Genomic DNA, 22,584 nt, shown 5'->3' with positions numbered 1-22,584 from the left:
AAAAGCCAAATAAACAAAATTGCATTAGCTCAGATTAAGAACAAAGAACAAAGAACAGTACAGCACAAGAACAGGCCCTTCGGCCCACCAAGTCTGTGCCGACACAGAAGGCTCTCTAATCTAATATTTTCTTGTCTCTATGTAGTCCATATTCCTCTATTCCCTGTCTATTCATGTATCTATCCAGCTGCCTCTTGAATGTTGTTATAGAATCTGCTTCCGGCAGCGTGTTCCAGGCATTCACCACCCTCTGTGTGACAAACTTCCTCCTTACATCTCTTTTAAACTTTCCCCTTCTCACTTTCAACCTATGACCTTGAGTAATAGGCCCTTCGACCCTGGGATAAAGACTCTGACTATTCACTCTGTCCAAGTCTGTAATAATCTTGGTAAAAACAAATCAGCGATGATGAACTTTGGTTGAGTTCTTTGGCAAAGATAAGGTTGATGAGGGTGATGTGGTCGATGTGTGTGTGGCCTGTCAGGAGACATTTGAGAAGGTGTCACAATGATCTCTGGTCAGCAAAGTTAATGGTCAAGGGACTGGCGGCATGAGTGTAAAATTGGGGCACAAAGCAGAGGTCAGTGTTATTCAGACTGGAGGGAAGTGTGGTATACCCCCGGGGTCAGTTTCAGGGTCACTGCTCTGTCTGATATATCATAACAACCTACACTCGAGAGTACAAATTGCAACAGACACAAGTTTTATGAGAAGGATAATAGTTAAACTTCAGGAATGAGAAGACACAGGACAATAAAATTTAACACAGAAGTGTAAAATGATGCATTTTGATAGGAAGAATGAGAGACTAAATAAATCGCAAGGTAACTAGTAACAGGAGTGCAGGAACAGAGAGAACTGGAGCCTTTTTACTCTATCTTGGGGTGTGGCTGTTGCTGACAAGGCCAGTATTTATTGCCCAGTTAAATTAAGTAGTTACTTGGCCATTTCAGAGGGCAATTAAGAGTCAACAACATTGCTGTGGATCTGGTGTCTAATGTCTGGTCCAGTTTCCTCAGAACACCAGGTTAAAGTCCAACAGGTTTATCTGGCAGCAAAAGCTTTGTCACCTGATGAAGGAGCAGCAAGCGCTCTGAAAGCTGGTGGCTTTAGCTACCAAATAAACCTGTTGGACTTTAACCTCAAATTGTGAGACTCCTTACTGTGTTTATCCCAGTCCAACGCCGGCATCTCCACACCCCAGTTTCTTCCCACAGTCTAAAGATGTCTAGGTTAGTTGGATTGGCCAAGCTAAATTGTCCCTTAGTGTCCCAAGATGTGTAGGTTAGGGGAATTATTGGGATAAATATGCAAAGTTACAGGATAGGGTGGGATGGTCTCCGACAGTCAGTGCAGATTCAATGGGCCAAATGGCCTCCTTCTGCACTGTAGACATTCTATGATTCTATCTCTCATTTCCTCAAAACTCAAAAGAATATAGAGCCAATTTACCCAATCTCCCATCGTGGGACAATCCACTCATCCTCAGAGTCAGTCCAATGAACCTTCACTGCAGAGCATCCAATTCAAAACTTATCCTTAAAGTTTATATATTAGTGTCACAAGTAGGCTTACATTAACACTGTAATGAAGTTACTGTGAAAATCCCATAGTCACCACACTCCAGCGCCTGTTTAGGTCAATGCACCTCGCCTGCACATCTTTGGACTGTGAGAGGGAACCAGACCAAACCCACACAGACACGGGAAGAATGTGCACTCTGCACGGACACCAAAGCTGGAATCGAACCCACGTCCCTGACGCTGTGAGGCAGCGGTGCTAACCACTGTGCCACCGTGCTGCCCCATAGATGTGGAGATGAAAATGGCACACAGGCTCCAGATAGAATCTCACCAAAGCCCTAACAATGTCAAAGTCAAATGCCATTCAACATGAATCAGCTGCATTACTCATTTCCTACTGTAGGCCTGGTCTGAATGCAATTCAGCATTTCATACAATCTTTTTGAATAATTTAAATAAACTTGAATTCATGCATTGATTTTCCAGCCCGGAGGCGATTTAGGTCACGTTAAAAGTGAAATATTGGACAGGACTTGTCAGCGTGCATGAAGCATTTATGGAAATGTTTTCAATTCAATTTCCCTGCTGTAAAATACAATGCTGCGGCATTGGTGCCAAAGGAAGGTTCTAGAGTGATACCAGCAGCTCTTAAAACAACACTGACGATTTAAGGTGTGAAGGGTGATGGCTGCTGTCACTGACAGTCATGATGTGGAGATGTCGGCGTTGGACTGGGGTAAACACAGTGAGAAGTCTCACAACACCAGGTTAAAATCCAACAGGTTTATTTGATAGTAAACCCACAAGCTTTCAGGGTTTGCCCCTTCGTCGGGTGAGTGGAGAGCCCTATTTGAGACCGAAACTCTCCATTCACCTGACGAAGAGGCAAACCCCAAAAGCTTGTGGGTTTACTATCAAATAAACTCGTTGGATTTTAACCTGGTGTTGTGAGACTTCATACTGTCACTGACAGTTACAGAGTGTACTAAATCCTGGGACTTGCACCAACAGCACAAGATCCTCAGTTTAAAGAGAAATAAATGGTCAACTCCTAATTCTTGCGTTGATTGGAGCATGGGGAGAAGTCCCCTACCCTTCTTTGAGGTTTGATCACAGGATTGTGTACGTCCAGGGTAGCTAGGTCCTTAGCTTAACAATTGATCAGAAATTGTTCAGCATTTAGCACTCCCTCAGTACTTGAAGCGAGACCCTAACACAAGCCTGCAGCGTGGGATTTGAACCCACAACCTTCAGACTCAGAGTGCTGCCCGTCTGTCACACAGGGTGGGATTTTCCAGCCGTTGCCACTGGCAAGATCTTCCAGCCCCGCTGAAATCAACCCTTCGCAGCGCTGGGTTCGGGACAGGCGAACCACAAAAAAGCCCGTAGACCTCGGTGGGATTGGAAAATTTCACCGGCGGCTAATGGTTCGGCACATTCACCGCTGGGCGGGGGAGGGAGAGAGAATCGGAAAAATACCAGCCACAGTCAGGGCTTTAAAAGAGATGTTATATCTCTCAGAACAAAGAGTGAATGAAGCTTTTACCTCCACTGTACAGCCAGCCACATTTAAATCTCTACACAAAATCCGAGTGACCATGACCAAGCTGGGTGCCAGTCACTGTGAGATACTTTCACTGATGTTCTTATCAGACAGGCCAGGAGATGGCAGGACAATGGTGTTTTTCCAACTCTTTATACCAGGAATTCCCAAACTTTTCAATCCATGGAACTGGGTCCCTTAGTGACCTCCCAAGAGCATCAGGAACCCCCAAACATTCCGATAATGTGGCCGTCACATTTTTGCCACGGTGGGAACACAGAAATCAGATGCAAGCAAGTCTTTTTGAGCTATATCTATGTACATATTAGAAATCAGTCAGCTGTCTCACAACACCAGGTTAAAGTCCTACAGGCTTATTTGGAATCACGAGCTTTCAAAGCACTGCTCCTTCATCAGGTGAGCAACGTTCCAAACGCTCGTGATTCCAAATAAACCTGTTGGACTTTAACCTGGTGTTGTGAGATTTCTTCCTGTGCCCACCCCAGCCCAATGCCGGCATCTCCACATCATGTATTACAAATTAGGAAGATGTATACAGTCACAACTACATTCGCCAACTACATGTCCCCTTCACATTTACTCCTGACCAAACTACCCTCCCATTGCCCTAGATTATTAATCCCTGGGAGTACTATCCACTTTTGGAGTGGGAACCCGGTAATAGTTAAAAAATACTTTGGTCTTACCCATTGTCATTTTTTATGGGAGCAATGAAGCTGGAAAGCTGATTCTCATATCGGACACACACATGTCTCTCTCTCGCACACACACACACGCACATTTATCCTGCAAAACACAGTAGCACAGTGGTTAGCACTGGTCACAGCTCCATGAACTCGGGTTTGATTCAGCTGTCTGTGTGGAGTTTGTACATTCTCCCTGAGTCTGTGTTCCCTCCGGTTGCTTCAGTTTCCTCCCATAGTCCAAAGATGTGTGGATTAGGTGCATTGGCCATACTAAATTGCCCCTTAGTGTGCCAGGATGCACAGGTTAGAGGGATTAGTACAGTAAATATGTAAGGTTACAGGGATAGGGCCTGGGTGGGATTGTGGTCGGTGCAGACTCGATGGGCCAAATGGCCTCCTTCTGCACTGTAGGGATGCTATGATTTCTCCACATTTACTCATACACACTTATCTCATATACCCAAACACTCATTCTCCTTTCCTGAGTCCTCAGTGCTGCCAGTAGGCTGCACCGTTGCTTCTCCACTCCATTTCTTTTTGCTGCCCCTCACTGCCAGGTTTTGCCACCGGAATAAATGAAATAGGCCAATCAGAGCAAATCCTCCCGGATCACTGCTTGCTGACAGGATGACACCGTGGACCTCAGTTTGGGACACCCCAGCTCAATATGATTAGTGAAGGAAGAAGCTGTTGGAAACTGCACACCCGGTCTTTTGGGGTGGGATGGGGTGGGGGAGTGGGGGGAGGTTGGAATGTTCTCGTACATGATAAAAGTTCAACATGAGGGTACAATAGGCAATTTGGAAGGCAAGTGGTATATGGGCCTTCCTTCCAAAGCGGGGCAATGAAAGAGTAGCAAAGTCTTGCTGCAATTGTACAGAGTTTTGGTGAGACCACAGCTGGAGGATTGCACACGGTTTTGGTCTCCATATCTCAGGAAGGAAATTCTTGCAGGTTGAATGAGCGTTCAGTAGATTGATTCCTAGGGATAAGAGTGTTGTCCATTGAACGGAGAGTGAAAAGAATGGGCCTACACTATCTGGACTTTAGAAGACTGAGGTTTGCAAAAAACATGAAATTCCGAGGGAGCTTGAGGGGTAAATGCTGAGAGGCTGTTTCTCCCGGCTTGAGATTCGAGGAGTGGGGGTCACAATCCCAGGAGATGTGATTGACCCTTCTGGACCCTGTGGATGCAGTAGGGGGCGATGGCCTAGTGATATTATCGCTAGGCTATTAATCCAGAAACTCAGCTAATATTCTGGGGACCCGGGTTCGAATCCTGCCACGGCAAATGGTGGAATTTTAATTCAATAAAAAAAATCTGGAATACTGAATCTACTTATGGGACGGCATGGTGGCACACTGGTTAGCACTATTGCCTCACAGTGCCAGGGACTCTGGTTCAGTTCGAGCCTCGGGTCACTGTCTGTGTAGAGTCTGCATGTTCTCCCCGTATCTGTGTGGGTTTCCTCCGGGTGCTCTGGTTTCCTTCCACAGTCCAAAGATGCGAGGGTTAAGTTGATTGGCCATGGTAAATTGACCCTAGTGTCGGGGGATTAGCAGAGTAAATATGTGCTGTTATGGGAATTGGGCCTGGTTGGGATTGATGGGCCAAATGGCCTCCTTCTGCACTGTACGGATTCTATGATGACCATGAAACCATTGTCAATTGTTGGAAAAACCCATCTGGGTCCTTTAGGGAAGGAAATCTGCTGTCCTTACCTGGCCTGGTCTACACGTGACTCCAGAGCCACAGCAATGTGGCTGACTCTCAACTGCCCCTTTAAAATGGCCAAGCAAGGAATTCAGTTCAAGGACAACCAGGGATGGGCAATAAATGCTGGCCCAGCCAGCGCCGCCCATGTCCCACAAATGAATGTTTTAAAACTCTGAGGGAGTCACGGATATGAGGAAAATGGAGCTGAGTTCAAAGGTCAGCTATGATCCTAGGCAAGCAGCCATTTTGCTTCTCTTGTCTCTCACGTTCTTACTCCTACTTGTGAAACATGCCTCTCTGCCATTAGCTTCCCTGCCCAGCTCTCGTGACCAACTCTTCACCATTTCCTCTGTGCTCAATCACTTATCCCCCGAATGGATTATTAACTTGATATTCGCATTTCCTCACGAGTGTAAAAGGTATCGCCTGGGAAGAAGTGGGTGGTGTAACAGGTTTCAGCACTGTGCGAGAACATTTCATTAACCGGGAACAGGCGTGGGCTGACCTGTATCTTACCGTGATGTTCTCACCTTCGTCTGTCATCCTGATCTCGCCAAAATCTATTGATATCAATTTTTAATTGATACTCCCAGCCACTGCCCCTCAACCCCAATAGCTTCTCATGGAGAGAGTTCCAGATTTAAATGATCCTTTGCGTGAAGAAGAAATGCTTCTGGTTTGAGTGGGATTGACATTGGTGCAGACTTGAAGGGCTAAATGGCCTCCTTCTGCCCCTATTTTCTATATATGTTGCTATGCGACAGCCACTGGGACACTAAGATTCACTTTCCATACTATTATTGAATCAAACAAATGATCATTAAATGAACAAATTAAAAGCCGCGATGTATACTCTTTCAATAAAATAATAACCAATCAATTAAACAAAAATGACAGGGGTGACAGCCCCAGATGGGACCCTGAGAGCTGAGTTTTCCAGCCACACTCACCCCAAGACTGGAAAATCCTGCCCGAGGTCAGCAGACCTTTGCATAACCCGTGTCCCGCCTGCCACGATTCCTGTGGGAAGGGAAAATTCTGTCCTGTATCTGCGATATCACTGTATCACTTGGTGGCACGGTGGCACAGTGGTTAACACTGCTGCCTCACAGCACCAGAGGCCCGGCTTTGATTCCCGGCCTCGAGTTACTGTCTGTCTAGAGTTTGCACATTTTCCCCATGTCTGCGTGGGTTTCCTCCCACAATCGTGCTGGTTAGGTGCATTGGCCACGCTAAATTCTCCCTCAGTGTACCTGAGCAGAAGTGTGGCAGCTAGAGGATTTTCACAGTAACTTCATTGCAGTGTTAATGTAAGCCGACTTGTGACACTAATAAATAAACTTAAACTTTAAAACCTTATCTGCTCACAATACTTAATCAATCAATACCTTACTTCACTTTAACACAATCGACATAAAATTAACATAATGCTCCCTTATTCGAGATGCCCTCAACAGAGCGAATATTTTAATCTACTCTATCGGCACCACAATTATTGCACCACTTTCCTTTCTAAACTCGAGGGAGTATGACACTAATTTATGCAGCCTGTCCTCAGACTTTAGGCATTTTTAACCTGGGTATTATTCTAGTGAATCTTTGCTGAACCCCCTCTAGGGTGAATATATCCTTAGCGAGAGGTGAGTTGGTCAGGATTGCGCACGGTGCTCCAGAGTCTAGCCCGATCTCTGCACAGAAATAATATAACCTCCACACCTCCAAGCTCAACACATATTTGTTTCATTTTGTTGTCTTTTAACTTGAGCGGGTATTTTTTTTCCTCGCCGTGTCTCAGATTTTATTCCGAGGACATTGAAGGCTGCAGGCTGACAGGCAGCGTAGCGCACAAGATAAATAATTCAAAGCACCTGTCAACAGTTGTGACATTTTCCATCTCCCGGCTGCAAGTACTTTGTGATGTGGTTCTGAAGAAGTTTTGCTAATGCTCGTTCATATTAAAATTCTCTCTCCTGTTCTCTCTCTGACAGGGTAATGTCAGGTACCTATCTGAGCACCGGCTGGTTCACGCTCCTTCTTGCAATGGATGTCTGCCACAGAATCCATATCTTTGGGATGATTAATGATACCTACTGCAGGTGAGCATCCTTCTCGCACAGCATAAAGTGCTCTTTAAAAAATAGCAAATGGTTCGATCGGAGACCCTTCCTCTTGTGGAGCACATCCATAATAATGGGTCTTCACCACAAGATCATCACCAATATATCCAATGAGTCCCACGCCAGGAGGAGAGCATAAAAAATCTAGGCTGACCCTTCTACTCACTCGGAGGTGCCATCTTTCAAATGAGATAGTAAAGCAAGACTTGAAATAAAAGAGGCAAATGGGATGTTGGCATTTATTGCAAAAGGATTGGAGTATAAAAGGAGAGAATTATTATTTGAATGGGTGTAAATCGAGAGAGGTGGATACTCAGCGAGACCTTGATGTCCTCGTGCATCTGTTGCTGAAAGTAAGCACGCAGGTACAGCAGGCAGTAAAGAAGGCAAATGGTGTGTTGGCCTTCATAGGGATTGGGATGTTTTGCTGTAATTGTATAATGCATTGGTGAGGCCACACCTGGAGTATTGTGTGCAGTTTTGGCATTCTTATCTGAGGAAGGATATCCTTGCTATTGAGGGAGTACAGCGAATGTTTACCAGGCTGATTCCTGGAATAATAGGTCTGTCATTTGAGGGGAGACTAAGTCGCTTAGGATTATATTCACTGGAGTTTAGAAGAGTGAGAGGGGATCTCATAGAAACTGATAAAATTCTAACAGGGTTAGACAGGGTAGATTCAGAAAGAATGTTCCCAATGGTGGGGGAGTCCAGAACTAGGGGTCATAGATTGAGGATAAGGGGTAAACCTTTTGGAACTGAGGTGAGGAGAAATTTCTTCACCCAGTGAGTGGTGGATGTGTGTAATTCATTACCACTGAGTGTAGTTGATGCCAAAACATTGTGTGCTTTCAAGAAGAAATTAGATATAGCTCTTGGGGCTAAAGGGATCCAGGGATATGGGAGGAAGGGGGGATCAGGACAATGAATTCGATGATCAGCCATGATGAAGGTGGATGGCGGAGCAGACTCGAAGGGCTGAATGGCCTATAACTGCTTCAAGTTTCTATGTTTTTATAAGTGTTGTTGCAGTTGTGTAGGATGTTGGTGAGATCACACCTGTCCAGTTTTGGTCTCCTTATTTGAGGAAGGATGTAATGGCATTGGAGACAGTTCAGAGGAGGTTCGTCAGATTGATTCCGGAGATGAAAGGGTTGACATATGAGAAGAGATTGAACAGTTTGAGTTTATATTTGCTGAAATTTAGAAAGATGAGAAGGGATCTGATTGAGGTATACAAAATACTAAAAGAGATTGATGAAGTAAATGCAGGCCTTGTGGGGCAATCTCAAACAAGAGGTCACAGGTATAGGTTGCAAGGCGGTGGGTTTAAAACTGAGATGAGGGGGAACTACTTCTCACAGAGGGGGGTGAATTTGTGGAACTCGCTGTCCCATAACGTGGTGGAGCCTGAATCATGGAATGGTTTCAAGAAGGGGATAGATATATTTCTAAAACAAAGGGATAAGAGGATATGGGGAACAGCAGGGGAGGTGGATTTGATACCAGGGAGAGATCAGCCATGATCTGATTGAATGGTGGAGCAGGCCCAAAGGGCTGAAATTGCCTATGTCTGCTCCTAATTTGTTTTTTCTCCCTCCTTGGGAAGATTTAAGGATCCCCCGGCACTTTTTTGAAGTAGAGCAATTTCTCAATCAACATAAAAAAGATTATCTGCTATTTTATCAGATTTGGAGGGGGGGGGGGCGCTTGCTGTGAGCAAATTGGCTGCCTCATTGACTGTCTTTCACAAAGTACACCACTGGCTGCAGAGCGCTCTGCAGTGACCTGTGGTTGTGAAAGGTGCCATATAAATGCAGGTGTTTCTTTCTTTATCTTCCAGGGTGCTTAGAATTTGGAACTTGTTTTCATGTCAAGTGGTTGAGGCGAATATCTTAGTGGCATCCAAGGCAAAGCTAGATGAACACATGAGGGAAGAAGGAACAGGGGGTTAGGGAGATAACGCCCAATGAAGTAGGGTGGGCATAATCACTAGCTTGTGCCCATTGACCCGCCTCTGTGCTGTAAAGCTATTTAATTAACTGAAGACCATATCTAACCCCACAACCTCTATTAGGGGAGGTGGGCTGGGAGGAGGGCGGCCCACAACTTTTAACGCTGACTTTGAGCCAAACAGATCTTGAAGTAATGACAATGAAAACAAAAGAAAGATTTGCATTCCTATAGCACCCCTCAGGATGTCCAGGAAGCTCTCAGCCAATGAATGTACCTCTGAAGTGAAGTCGCTGTTGTACAAACTGCAGCAGAACAAGGTGTGAGAAACAGCCAAGAAATAATTGAATTGGCTTCAGTGATAAGACTGTAAGATACAGGGGTAGACCATTCAGCCCATCAGCTCTGCTCCACCATTCAATGGGATCGTGACTGAGCTGATATGAGAATCCCCTAACCCTTGATTCCCTTACTGATTAGAAACCTGTCTCTCTCAGCTTGAACATGCTCAATGACCCAGCCTCAAGCACTCTGTGATAAAGAATTCCACAGATTCACCACCCTCTGAGAGAAGAAATTTCTCCTCATCACTGCCTTAAATGAAAGACCCCTTACTCTAAGATGATGCCCTCTGGTCCTAGACTCTCCCACAAGAGGAACACATCCTCTCAGCATCGAGCCTGTCGACACCCATGAGAATCCGAAATGTCTCCATAAGGTCGCCTCTCATTCTTCTAAACTCCATTGAGTACAGGCCCAACCTCTCCTCATAAGAAAATCCTTCCATGCCTGGGATCAACCCATAAACCTTCTCTGGACTGATTCCAATGCCAATATATCTTTCATAGAAAAGCATAGAAATATAGAAGATAGGAGAGGAGGAGGCCCTTCAAGTCTACTCCACCATTCATCACGATCATGGCTGATTGGCCAACTCAATAACCTAATCCTGTTTTCTCCCCATAACCTTTGATCCCATTCACCCCAAGTGCTATATCCAGCTGCCTTTTGAATACATTTAATGTTTTGGCATCAACTACTTCCTGTGGTAATGAATTCCACAGGCTCACCACTCTTTGGGTAGGAAATGTCTCCTCACCTCCATCCTAAGTGGTCTACCCCGAATCATCAGACTCTGATCCCTGGTTCTGGATTCCCCACTTCCTTCAATAAGGAGGCAAATTTTCCCACTCTGCCTGTCACAGGAATCGTAGTGGGCGAGGGGCCAACCATGGAGAGGCCCGTTGACCTCAGGTGAGATTTTCTGGTTTCAGGGGAGAGCAAGGCTGGAATATCTCACCATGGTGCCCAAAACCATTCATGGTATTCCAGGTGTGATCTAATGTGTCTTGTGCAGTTTTAGAGAGGGTTACCTATTTTTATTCTCTTTGAAATAAAGGCCAACATTCCAGTTGCTTTCCCTAATACCTGCTGAACTTGCATGCTGACGTTTTGTGATTTATGCACTAGGACTCCCAACTTTCTGCAGCCTTTCTCCATTTAAATAGTATTCCGCTCTTTTACTCTTCCCACCAAAGTTCATAACTTCACATTTTCTTACATTATTATTCCACCTTCCAAGTTTTTACGCACTCACTTAGCCTGTCTATCTTTCTCTGTAGACTCTCTGTGTCAACCTCACCACATGCTTTCCCACCTATTTTTGTATCATCCACAAACTTGGCAATAATACATTCACTTCCCTCATCCAAGTCTTTAATATATATTGAAAATAATTGTAGCCCCAGCACTGGTCCCTGTGGCAAGCCACTATAAGTTGCCATCCCGAAAATGTCTCTCTTACCCCAACTTTCTGTCTTCTATCAGTTGACCAATCCATGTTAATATACTACCCCAACACCATGGGCTCTTTCTTATTGAATGGCCTTTTGTATAGTATCTTATCAAATGCTTCTTGGATATCCAAATATATTGCATCTACTGGTCCCCCTTTATCAATCTTATCATTACCACCTCAAGGAATTCTAATACATTTGTCAGGCATGACTCCCTCTTCATGAAGCCATGTTGATTCTGCTTGATTATATTATGTTTTTCTGAATGCTTTGCCATTACATCCTTTATAATGGACTCGAATATTTTCCCAATGACAGATGTTAATGGGATAAATACTGGCTCAGATATCAGGGAGACTTCCCCTCCTCTTTTCAACATATTCCCATGGGATCTTTAACACCCAGCTGAGGGGGAAAAAATGTTGGAGATTGACTTCCGCATGAGATGTTGCAGGGAGATTTTATTACTCTTGTTATCTCACCCTTCCCTCTCTCTGTAACCTTCTACATTCTACACCCAAGCACAATCTCTCTGCTTCTCCAATTCTGGTCTTGAGCCAATCCCTGAATGTAAAGTTCAAAGTGTTACAAGTAGGCTTATATTAACACTGCAATGACATAACTATGAAAATCCCCTAGTCACCACACTCTGGCGCCTGTTGGAGGGAGAACTCAGCATAGCCAATCCACCTAACCAGTATGTCTTTTGGACTGAGGGAGGCAACTGCAGCACCCGGAGGAAACCCAGGGAGAACAGGGAGAACATGCAAACTCCACACAGTGACCCAAGCCGGGAATTGAACCCGGGTCCCTGGCGCTGTGAGACGGCAGTGCTAACCAATGTGCCACCATGGTCAAATCGCTCCTTCAAGCTGGGCCTTCAGCTGCCCAGGCTCTAAGCTCTAGTATCCCCACCCTGAACCTCTCTATCCATCCTCCTTAAATTCCAATTCCAATTCTCTTCCCACACCTGGCGGTTGCACTAAAGCAACTTCCCCTTCTTTCCATAGCTGGTAATTCCTGGGACAGCTCACTAGTCTGACACCAGGGGCTTATAACTTGAGGGGCATCACTCCACCTCAGATATGGATGACCAGATTCTCTCTTGCTGTTACTGCCTGTCAATGGTGGGTTTGGAAGGATTTTGCAGGTTGACCCTCAGCTTGTTTGGCTACATTATGAACACACCTTCCTTGGTCACCAAGACCTGGGGTGGGACTCAAACCCAGAGATTCTGGCTCTGCGGCACTGTACCACATGAAGTCCCATCCTCCTTTAAGAAGCTCCTTAATATTGAACTCTTGCCAATGTTTAAGTTCACCTGTCTTAATATCATAGGATCCCTACAGCGCAGAAGGAGGCCATTCAGCCCATCAAGCCTGCACCGACAACAACACCATCCGGACTCTATCCCCGTAACCCCACTTTGCTAAACCCCTGATACTGAGAGACAATTTGAACATGGCCACTCCATTTAACCAGTGCATCTTTGGACCGCGGGAGGAAACTGAAGCACCCAGAGGAAACCCACGCAGACACAGGGAGAATGTGCAGACTCTGCACAGACAGTGACCCAAGGCCAGAATTGAACTGAGGTCCCTGGCGCTGTGAGGCAGCAGTGCTAACCACCGTGTCACCACACTGCCCATCTCATTATGGACAGTGGTTCCATATCAAATTTTGTCTGTCCCTGTGAAGCACCTCAGGGGCATCTTATTATTTTAAAGGTGCTATTTAAATGCAGGTTAGGAATGCATCATCAGGAAAAGAATTGCTTTATTAACCTAAAATACCAGAAATGTAAATTTTCCTGGCATCACAATTAAATTGCAGTGCTCATTATAGTCAATGTTAGAAGTGACAAGGATATTCCCAGCACACTACAGAGTCTCCTGATATTACAGATCATTATATTCTTAATGAAATAATAATAAACACCTTTATTTGTTCTTGAGGTCAGTATTAAGGCAATGAATTGTTCTAACATTTTGGTCATATGTACATATGCAAATGCAAACAAAGGGCTTTAATTAGCTGGTAAAGGAAATAAAGATTTGCATTTAGAAAGCACCTCTCATACCCTCAAGATATTCCAAGCTTTCGAACCAATGAATTATTCATTTCAAAGTGTGATATAGCACTTGGCTCCCTGTCACAAACAGCAAGGTGATCATGAACAGTTCAGCTGTGTTTTGGGACATTGGCTGAGGGATAAATACAGGGAAGGACACTGGGGAAGATACTCCAGAGCAAGACCCAAGGAATCCTTTACAGGCAGTTCTCTACTTTTAACCTATCTAAGAAAGACAGCAGCTGCAACACTGCAGCACTCAGAGCTACATAGAAAGTAGAAGCACGCCATTCTGCCCTTCAAGCCTGCTCTGCCATTCATTATGATAATGATTGAACATCAAATTCTATATCTTAATCCCCCTTACCCCTATATCCTTTTGCCCCAAGAGCTATATCTAACTCCTACTTGAAATCACACAATGTTTTGGCCTCAACTACTTTCTGTGGTAGTGAATTCCACACATTCATTTCTCTCTGGGTGAAGAAATTTCTCCTCACCTCAGTTCTAAAAGGTTTACCCCTTATCCTCAAACTATGACTCCTAGTTCTGGACTCCCCCCACCATTGGGAACAGTCTAAACTTGTTAGAATTTTATAAGTTTCAATGAGATCCCCTGTCAGTCTCCAAACTTCAGTGAATATAATCCTAACCGACTTAATCCCTGCTCTTATGACAGACCTGCCATCCCAGGAATTGGCCTGGTAAACCTTTGTGGTCTTCCTTCCATAGCAAGGACATCCTTCCTCAGATAAGGACACCAGCACTACACACAATACTCCAGGTGCGGCCTGACGAACGCACTATACAATTACAGCAAAACATCCCTATCCCTATCCTCAAATCCTCTCACTATGAAGGCCAACATACCATTTGCCTTCTTCACTGACTGCTGTACCTGCATACTTACTTTCAGCCTGAAAATCCCTGAGAATCCACCTCTCATTTTACACCCATTCCCCCTTTCATACAGCCCGGACTTTGTTTTTATTTCCCAGGAGTGAAGTTTGAGCCACAACCCTGACTGAGAAGAAAAAGAGTGCTAGTAACTGAGACACAGCTATGCTGCTTCAGAGTGGATTTGTGTTGAGGCTTATTTGATGTAAGCCTTGCTTTACACCTGCTTCCCATCACTGCAAACATCTTCCCCTCCACTTGTGAAGATCTTGACTCTTCACTGGAGTGTAGCCTCACTCTCAAACTCCAGTGCCAGTTCATAGCTGGCAATAGCAATCTCAATACAGTGTTATGACGGAGCCTAAAGAGAATGCCTGTCCTTTGCCCAAGGAACTGCATTATAAGAAGGATGTGGAGGCATTGGAATGGGTGCAGAGGAGGTTTACCAGGATGTTGCCTGGTATGGTGGAAAGGTCTTATGAGGACTTGAGGTTATTTTCGTTAGACAGAAGAAGGTTAAGAGGTGACCTTATTGAGGCATACAAGATGATCAGAGGGTTAGATAGGGTGGATAGTGAGAGCCTTTTTCCTTGGATGGTGATGGCTAACATGAGGGGACATAGGTTTAAACTAAGGGGTGATAATTATAGGACGGATGTCAGAGGTAGGTTCTTTACTCAGAGGGTAGTAAGGGCGTGGAATGCCCTGCGTGCAGCAGTTGTGGACTCGCCACCAACTTTAAGGGCGTTCAAATGGTCAGTGGTTAGGCATATGGATAACATTGGATTAGTTTAGGTTAGAGGGTCATTAGATTGATTCCACTGGTCGGCGCAACATCAAGGGCCGAAGGGCCTGTACTGCGCTGTAATGTTCTATGTTCAAGGATCCAACCCTAAGTCCTAGAATAGAATCATAAAATCTCTATAATGCACAAGGAGGCCATTTGGCCCATCGAATCTGTACCAACCACAGTCCCACCCAGGCCCAATCTCCATAAACCCACACATTTACCCTAACTAATCCCCCTGACACTAAGGGGCAATTTAACATGGTCAATCCACATAACTATGGCTGGAAACTGGAGCACCTGGAGACAACCCATGCAGATACAGGAAGAATGTGCAAACGCCATGCAGAGAGTGACCCAGTCTGGAAATCGAACCCTGGTCCCTGGCGTGCCACACATTTCCTTCCCTAAAGGACTTTTATGCACCAGACAATCGACAATCATTGATTAGCCATTGAGATAAATGACCAGAAAATCTGTTTTGGTGACGATTGATTGAGGGATAATATTGGCCAGGGCACTGGGGTGAACTCTTCTGTGGCTTTTCACAATGATGTCATCCATCAGAAAGTGCAGATTGGGCCTCAGTTTAATGGAAGTGTCAGCCTGGATTGTGTGCCCAAGACTGTATAGCTGTGGGGGGGCTAAATCTGCAAACACTTAACTCAGAAGCCAGATTTTTACTGGATAAACTCTATATTCCAGCTTAACTGAATTTTAAATCAGTTGCCATGGTGGGATTCAAAGTTCCAGAGTTTTAGTCTGGGCCTCTGGATTACTAGTCCAGTAACATCACCACTACAGCACGGTTTTTCCCCCGATTGGCTACGGTATTTCCTACAAATTTCCTAAAACAATTACTATATTTCAGAAATTCTTCATTGCTTTCAAAGCATTTATCTTCAGCATGTAGCTGTGGGGTGGTATGGTGGCACAGTGGTTAGCACTGCTGCCTCACAGCACCAGAGATCCAGTTTCAATTCCAGCCTTTGGTGACTCTGTATAGAGTCACAGATGTTTATAGCATTAAGGCAGGCCCTTCGGCCTAACCTGTCCATGCCTGACTTTTTTTTTAACCTCTAAGCCAGTCCCAATTGCTCATGTTTGGCCCATTCCCTTTCCACCTGTCTTACCCATGTAACTGTCTAAATGTTTTTTAAAAGACAAAATTGTACCTGCCTCTACCACTGCCTCTGGCAGCTTGTTCCAGACATTCACTACCCTCTGTATGGAAAGATTGTCCCCCCCGGATCCTTTTGTATCTCTCCCCTCTCACCTTAAACCTATGCCCTCTAGTTTTAGACTACCCTACCTTTGAGAAAAGATGTTGACTATTGAAATGATCCATGCCCCTCATTATTTTACAGTGGAGTTTGCATGTTCTCCCTGTCTCTGGGTGGGTTTCCTCCGGATGGTCTGGTTTCCTCCCACACTCCAAAGATGTGTGAGTTAGGTGGATTGGCTGTATTAAATTAATCCTAGTATCAGGAAGATTAGCAGGGTAAATACTTGGGGTTATGGGATTAGGGCCTGGGTGGGATTGTTTTTGGTGCAAGCCTGATGGGCTGAATGGCCTCCTTCTGCACTGTAGGGATTCTATGAAAGATATTGCATTCCTGAGGAGTGTAGATCTTAGAAATGTTTAACCACCCATTTAACAAATGCCTAGGTGTCATTTAAACAGCTTCTGTTTTGGTTTTATCTCACAGCTGCTTAGTATGTAAGCAGCTGCACTGAAAGCATTGAAATCAAAAATATCATTGCTGCTTCTTTTCAGTTTACACAGAGCTGTCGGACACAAGAAAGTTCCTTATCATTACTACGAAGCCGGGAGTCGAGATGAATGCGCGGAATATGCCATTCATGAGAACGCCCTCTACGGAGGTCACAGATTTATTACCGAGAAGGCTGTCTTTGCAAAGTGGGCCAAGTATCACAACATTACATTCTCGCACCCAGCCAGCATCTATCCCCATACAGGCTCGTAGATTGTGTGCAAGGACTGAGCACTTGAGCGGCACGGATGGAACAAGGTCGCTGTCGCTAACTTACACTCACTGTGGGATCATTTCTCCTCTTCTTATGCCCAAGTAAAGAAGACATAAGAATTTGGACATGCCCAAAAAAAAGGCGGCAAGAGGAAGGGGAAACACATCAACAATCGCTTTGAGTATTAATTATTCACAGTTGCAATATTTTATATTAAAAAGAAGCACTTTACATACGAACAGTGGAATATCTGACAAATTTGAAATCATGTTCTGGGTTTTCAATGTGACATTACTGATCGAATGAATGAAGGGCAGGCTTCTCAATCCGGACACCTTAACCCTGGTCCAGCACCCAGTGAGAGAAGTTTCTTCATTGCTGACCAAGTGAATTAGAACATTCCGGAATCTGGTTCTAGTGAGCACAAAAAGGACAACGTCAAAGAATGAAGCAATCCCTAATTTGGCAATTTTTAAACAGGTCACAGGCTGGATACTCTGTGGTGAATAGCTCACCGCTGATCCTCTGAAACCTACTCACCATCTACGTCAGGAGTGTGTTAGGAGTCTTCCCACTTGACTGGATGAATGAATCTCCGATAACACTCAAGAAACTGGAACCTTGGTCCCTTGGCACTGTGAGGCAGCAGTACTAACCACTGTGCCACACCTAAAATACAGTGTGCCATATTGGTCTCTAGAATTCAGGAAGGGAATTACTTGCATTGGAGGTGGTACAGTCAACACTCGCTTGGTTGGACGAGGGGGTTGTCCAATGAGTAAATTGGGCCGATGTTCTCTCGGCTTTAGGAGGATAAGAGATCTCATTCTGAGAGACGTCTGACAGGATCGATGCTGAGAGGTTGTTTCCAGTGGCTGGGGAACTGAGAACACAAGGTGACAGTCTCACTTAGACTGAGATGTGGAGAAATTCCTTCACTATTCCTTCACCTGAGATGTGAAGACATTCTCCTCTGAGATAGAGAATTCCAAACATTCACAACCCTTGAATTATGGATTAAAGGGTGCTGAATATTTGGAATTCTCCGCCCAGAGGGTTGAGGATGCTTCATCGTTAACTATTTTTAAGGCTGGGATGGACAGATTTTTGGTCCCTTGGGGAATGAAGGGATATGGGGAGTGGGTGGGAAAGTCTCGTTGAAGCCCAAGGTCATCCATGAACTTGTTGAAGGATAGAGAAGGGTCCACTCTTGTGTTCTTGTGCAAATTGTTTTTTTTTAGTTTATTTATTAGCGTTACATGCAGGCTTACATTAACACTGCAATGAAGCTACTGTGAAAATCCCCTAGTCATCACACTCTGGTACCTGTTCGGGTACACTGAGGGAGAATTTAGCATGGCCAATGCACCTAACCAGCAGATCTTTCGAACTGTGGGACGAAACCAGAGCACCTGGAGGAAACCCATGCAGACACAGGGAGAATGTGCAGATTCTGCAGACAGTGACCCAAGCTGAGAATCAAGGTAATACTCTGGGACCCAAGTTCAAATCCCACCACAGCAAATTTGAATTCAATAAAAACCTGGAATTAAGATTCTCCTGATGACCATGAAACCGTTGCTGATTGTTGGAAGAACCCGTCTGGTTCACTAATGTCCTTTAGAGAAGGAAATCTGCCGTCCTTACTCAGTCTGGCCTACACGTGACTCCAGAGTCACAGCAGCGTGGTTGACTCTCAACTGCCCTTGGACAACTAGGGATGGGCAATAAATGCTGGCCCAGCCAGCGATGTACCCATCCCATGAATGAGTCTGTGGTGCTGTGAGGCAGCAGTGTTCACCGCTGTGCCATTGTGCCACCCAGGCCTTGCTAGCAACAAGATAACCTCCTGAGGAGGAAAACTTTCAAAAGGCCAGATTTAAATCGATAAGGTCTGGTGCAGGAGTGGGACTCAAGCTGGGGTCAGACTGAGAAACATTGCTGGCAGGGTGGCGAGAGCTTTATTCGACATCGATCCCTGATTTTGAAGGTGAGTGCCTCATCCTGGCAATGGGTATCTGAAGTGGAAAGTATTTAATCCGTAGTACTGACACCTCTCATTTTGATCAGCACAACTCAACACAAAAAGAAGCAGTTCAAAATAGTGGTACAGAAGTGTGCTGAGTCCATTCTCGTTCTGAGGGGTACAATCAACAGTAACATATAATTAAAGGAAGTACTTGTTTATAAGCAAAATATCTCACATGTCGCATTATATAACATTGCTGATGTTTTCCAAAGTCTTACGTGTAAAAAGGTGAAGACAAATTATTTATTCTGCTGGAATTAATCAATCATCTCTGCCCACCAGTGATAGAATTATAGAATCCCTGCAACCATTCAGCCCATCGAGTCTGCACCAACCACAATCCCATCCAAGCCCTATTCCCGTAATCCCACATTTTTATCCTGCTAATCCCCCCCCCTCCGACATTAATCGGGCAATTTAACACAACCAATCCACTTAACCTGCACACCTTTGGAGTGTGGGAAAAAACCGGGGCACCCGGAGGAAATCAGGGAGGACACAGGGATAACATGCAAACTCCACACAGACAGTGACCCAAGCCGGGAATTGAACTCAGGTCCCTGGTGCTGTGAGGCAGCAGTGCTAAGCACTGTGCCACCATGTTCCCAGATAAAAAACGTACGTCAGTATTGTAAATTTGAACATTGCCTTAGGCATTCTCTCAGGTTACCTGTGAGCTGGTCAAACCATAAGTGATGGAATATAGACCAAAATTTGTCAATGTTGCTGGAGGCATAGGAAAGAATTTGGCGCTCAGCCAAATCTCCATTCACAGCAGCAGGACTGGAGAATCCTAGCTGCATTTGAGGTGGGAGAATTTATTTTCCGTTCTTGGAACGCGTGCATCATTGGCTGGGCCAGTATTTATTGCCCGTCTACCACATTGCTGTGGCTGTGGAGTCACATGTGAGCCAGACCAGGTAAGGGTGGCAGATTTCCTCCCCTAAAGAACCAGATGGGTTTTTACCATAATTGACAATAGTTTCATTGCCATCAATAGATTCTTAATTCCTGATTTTTATTGAATTCAAATTTCACCACCTGCCGAGTCGGGATTCGAATCCGTGTCCCCAGAGCATTACCCTGGGTCTCTGCATTCCTAGTCCAGTGAAAATACCACTACGCCACTGCCACCCTGGCACATATGTCCAGGTGTGTGCCTACTTTCTCCTCAGAACAATGCAGTGAGCCGTGTTGTAATGACAGTGCTCTGTCACAGTCAGACACTCATGCTGTTTGCAAATGCTCCAATGTACACCTCAGAATCACAGAATCCTACAGCGCAGAAGAGACCCTTCGACCCATCGAGTCTGCACCGATGCATGAAGTGCGCTGACTTGCCCACCTAATCCCACTTGCCAACCCTTGGCCCATAGCCTTGAATGTTGTGGCATGACAAGTGCTCAACCAGCTACTTTTTAAAGGATGTGAGGCATCCCACCTCCACCACCATTCCAGGCAACACATTCCAGACCATCACTACCCTCTGAGTAAGCAGATTTTCCTCACATCCCCTCTAAACTTCTTGCCCCTCACTTTTAACTTGTGTCCCCTTCAACGAAGGGGAAAGCTGTTCCCTTTCCACCCTGTCCATACCCGTCATAATCTTGATCAGGTCGCCCCTCAGTCTTCTCTGCTCCAGAGAAACCAATCCAAGCCTATCTAACCTCTTTTTAATAACTTAAATGTTCCATCCCAGGCAGCATCCTGGTGAATCTCCTCTGCACCCCCTCCAGTGTGTTCACGTCCTTCCTATAACGTGGTGGCCTCTGCAAGACTTTTAAAGGCAGACCAAAAGGATAGTTGAAAAGTTGAAACTGGATGTGAATGATTTAAGCTGTTTGATTGCATATGCAGCAAATAAAACAGTTCTGAGAGAATGCTCAAATAAAAGCAAATTACTGCAGATGCTGGAAACCTGAAATAAAAACAGAAACTGCTGGAAAGATGTAGCAGGTCTATCAGCATTTGCAGAGTGAGAAACACGGTTAATGCTTCAAGTCCATACAAGCCTCCTGTGGAACTACAGTGGAACAACTTAATTCAATCAGTACAACTTGGCTTTGTGAAATGTTCCACAATTAGTGGATCACTTTTCTTGATTCTAAGAAAACAATTTTGACCTATCCTCCAGCGCTCCATGTTCCTGACTCTGTTCCCATGTGTTCGCTGCCTTTGTCCGGAAAAGTGCAGCCGCAAGGAGCTTGAGGGTGTTACTGCATCTTGTATGTGACACACACGGCTGGATGTGGTGTCAATCAAATGGGTAGCTTCTTCCTGGATGGTGTTGAACTTCATGCGTGTTGTTAGAGCCGCACTTATCCAGGCAAGTGGAGATTATTCTATCACACTTATGCCTTGTGGATGGTGGACAGGCTTTTGGGGGGTTGTGGCGGGAGGGGGGTGGGAGGTGGGGGGTGGAGGGGAAGAATCAGGTGTTTTACTCGCCACAGAGTCCCCAGCCTCTGACCTATTTTTGTAGCCACGTTATTTTGCCACAGCCCAAAGCTGCGCGGGTTAGGTTGATTGGCCGTGGTAAGTTGCCCCATAATGTCAGGGGGAATAGCAAGGTAAATGTGTAGAGTTAAGGGGATAGGGCCTGGGTGGGATTGTGGTTGGTGCAGATTTGATGGGCCAAATGGCCCCTTTCTGCACTGTAGGGATTCTATGATTCTATATGGCTAGTCCAGTTCGGTTTCTGGTCAACGGTAACCCCCAAAATGTTGAAGGTGGAGGAGATTCAAGGGGGAGACGGTTGGATTCTCTGTTGCTGGTGATGTTCATTGTTTGGCCACTTTTGGGATCTGAATGTTACTTACCACTTGTCACCTGCAACTGGAAGACTGGAATGGGCACAGTGGTTAGCATTGCTGCCTCAAAGCGCCGGGGGAGCCAGGTTCGATTCCTACCTTGGGTCACTGCCCGTATGGAGTTTGCACATTCTCCCCATGTCTGGATTCCCTCCCACAGTCTGAAAGACATGCTGGTTAGGTGCATTGACCCGAACAGGTACTGGAGCGTGGCGACTAGGGGAATTTCACAGTAACTTCATTGCAGTGTTAATGTAAGCCTTTCTTGTGACACTAATAAATAAACTTCACTTTTACTTTTTACTTAAGACTGTCCAGATCTTGTTGTTTGCCCACACAAACTACTTCTGTATCGGGAGGTTTGCAAATGGTGCTGAATATTGTGCAGTCACCAACAAACGTGTCCAGTCCTGATCTGATGACGGAGCGGAGGCCTGGTTAAAGCAGCTGGAGGTGGCTGGGCCTAGGACACAAACTACCCTGAGAAACTCCGGCTAAAAGCTTTGCTAAAACCCGGTGCTGATCATTCCCCCTGTTGTTGCTGCAGATGTGCCTGTCACACGATTGAAATGTGAGGTTCCAACCAGAGCTCAATTAAATATAAAGATTTGACTATGTGTTTCTGACGGGAAATGGGAGAGAAT

General features: G+C 45.2%; 1 protein-coding gene across 1 annotated transcript in view; it reads left to right on the top strand.

Annotated features, from left to right (window-relative positions):
• st6galnac3 (ST6 (alpha-N-acetyl-neuraminyl-2,3-beta-galactosyl-1,3)-N-acetylgalactosaminide alpha-2,6-sialyltransferase 3) overlaps positions 1 to 18,696 on the top strand; it is a 230,851-nt gene extending 212,155 nt beyond the window's left edge. Inside the window, exons 4-5 of the mRNA XM_080196500.1 lie at positions 7,480 to 7,587; positions 16,890 to 18,696. Of these exons, the coding sequence (XP_080052626.1) occupies positions 7,480 to 7,587; positions 16,890 to 17,100 (319 nt within the window). The 3' untranslated portion in view covers positions 17,101 to 18,696. The remainder of the gene's footprint in view (positions 1 to 7,479; positions 7,588 to 16,889) is intronic.
• Positions 18,697 to 22,584: the final 3,888 nt, after the last annotated feature.

The sequence above is a fragment of the Carcharhinus amblyrhynchos genome, chromosome 9, assembly GCF_965287045.1.
Source record: "Carcharhinus amblyrhynchos chromosome 9, sCarAmb.v2.hapA, whole genome shotgun sequence".
Lineage (NCBI taxonomy): Eukaryota > Metazoa > Chordata > Chondrichthyes > Carcharhiniformes > Carcharhinidae > Carcharhinus > Carcharhinus amblyrhynchos.
The sequence above is the reverse complement of the archived record's forward strand: the minus strand, read 5'-3'. Positions and strand labels throughout refer to the sequence as shown.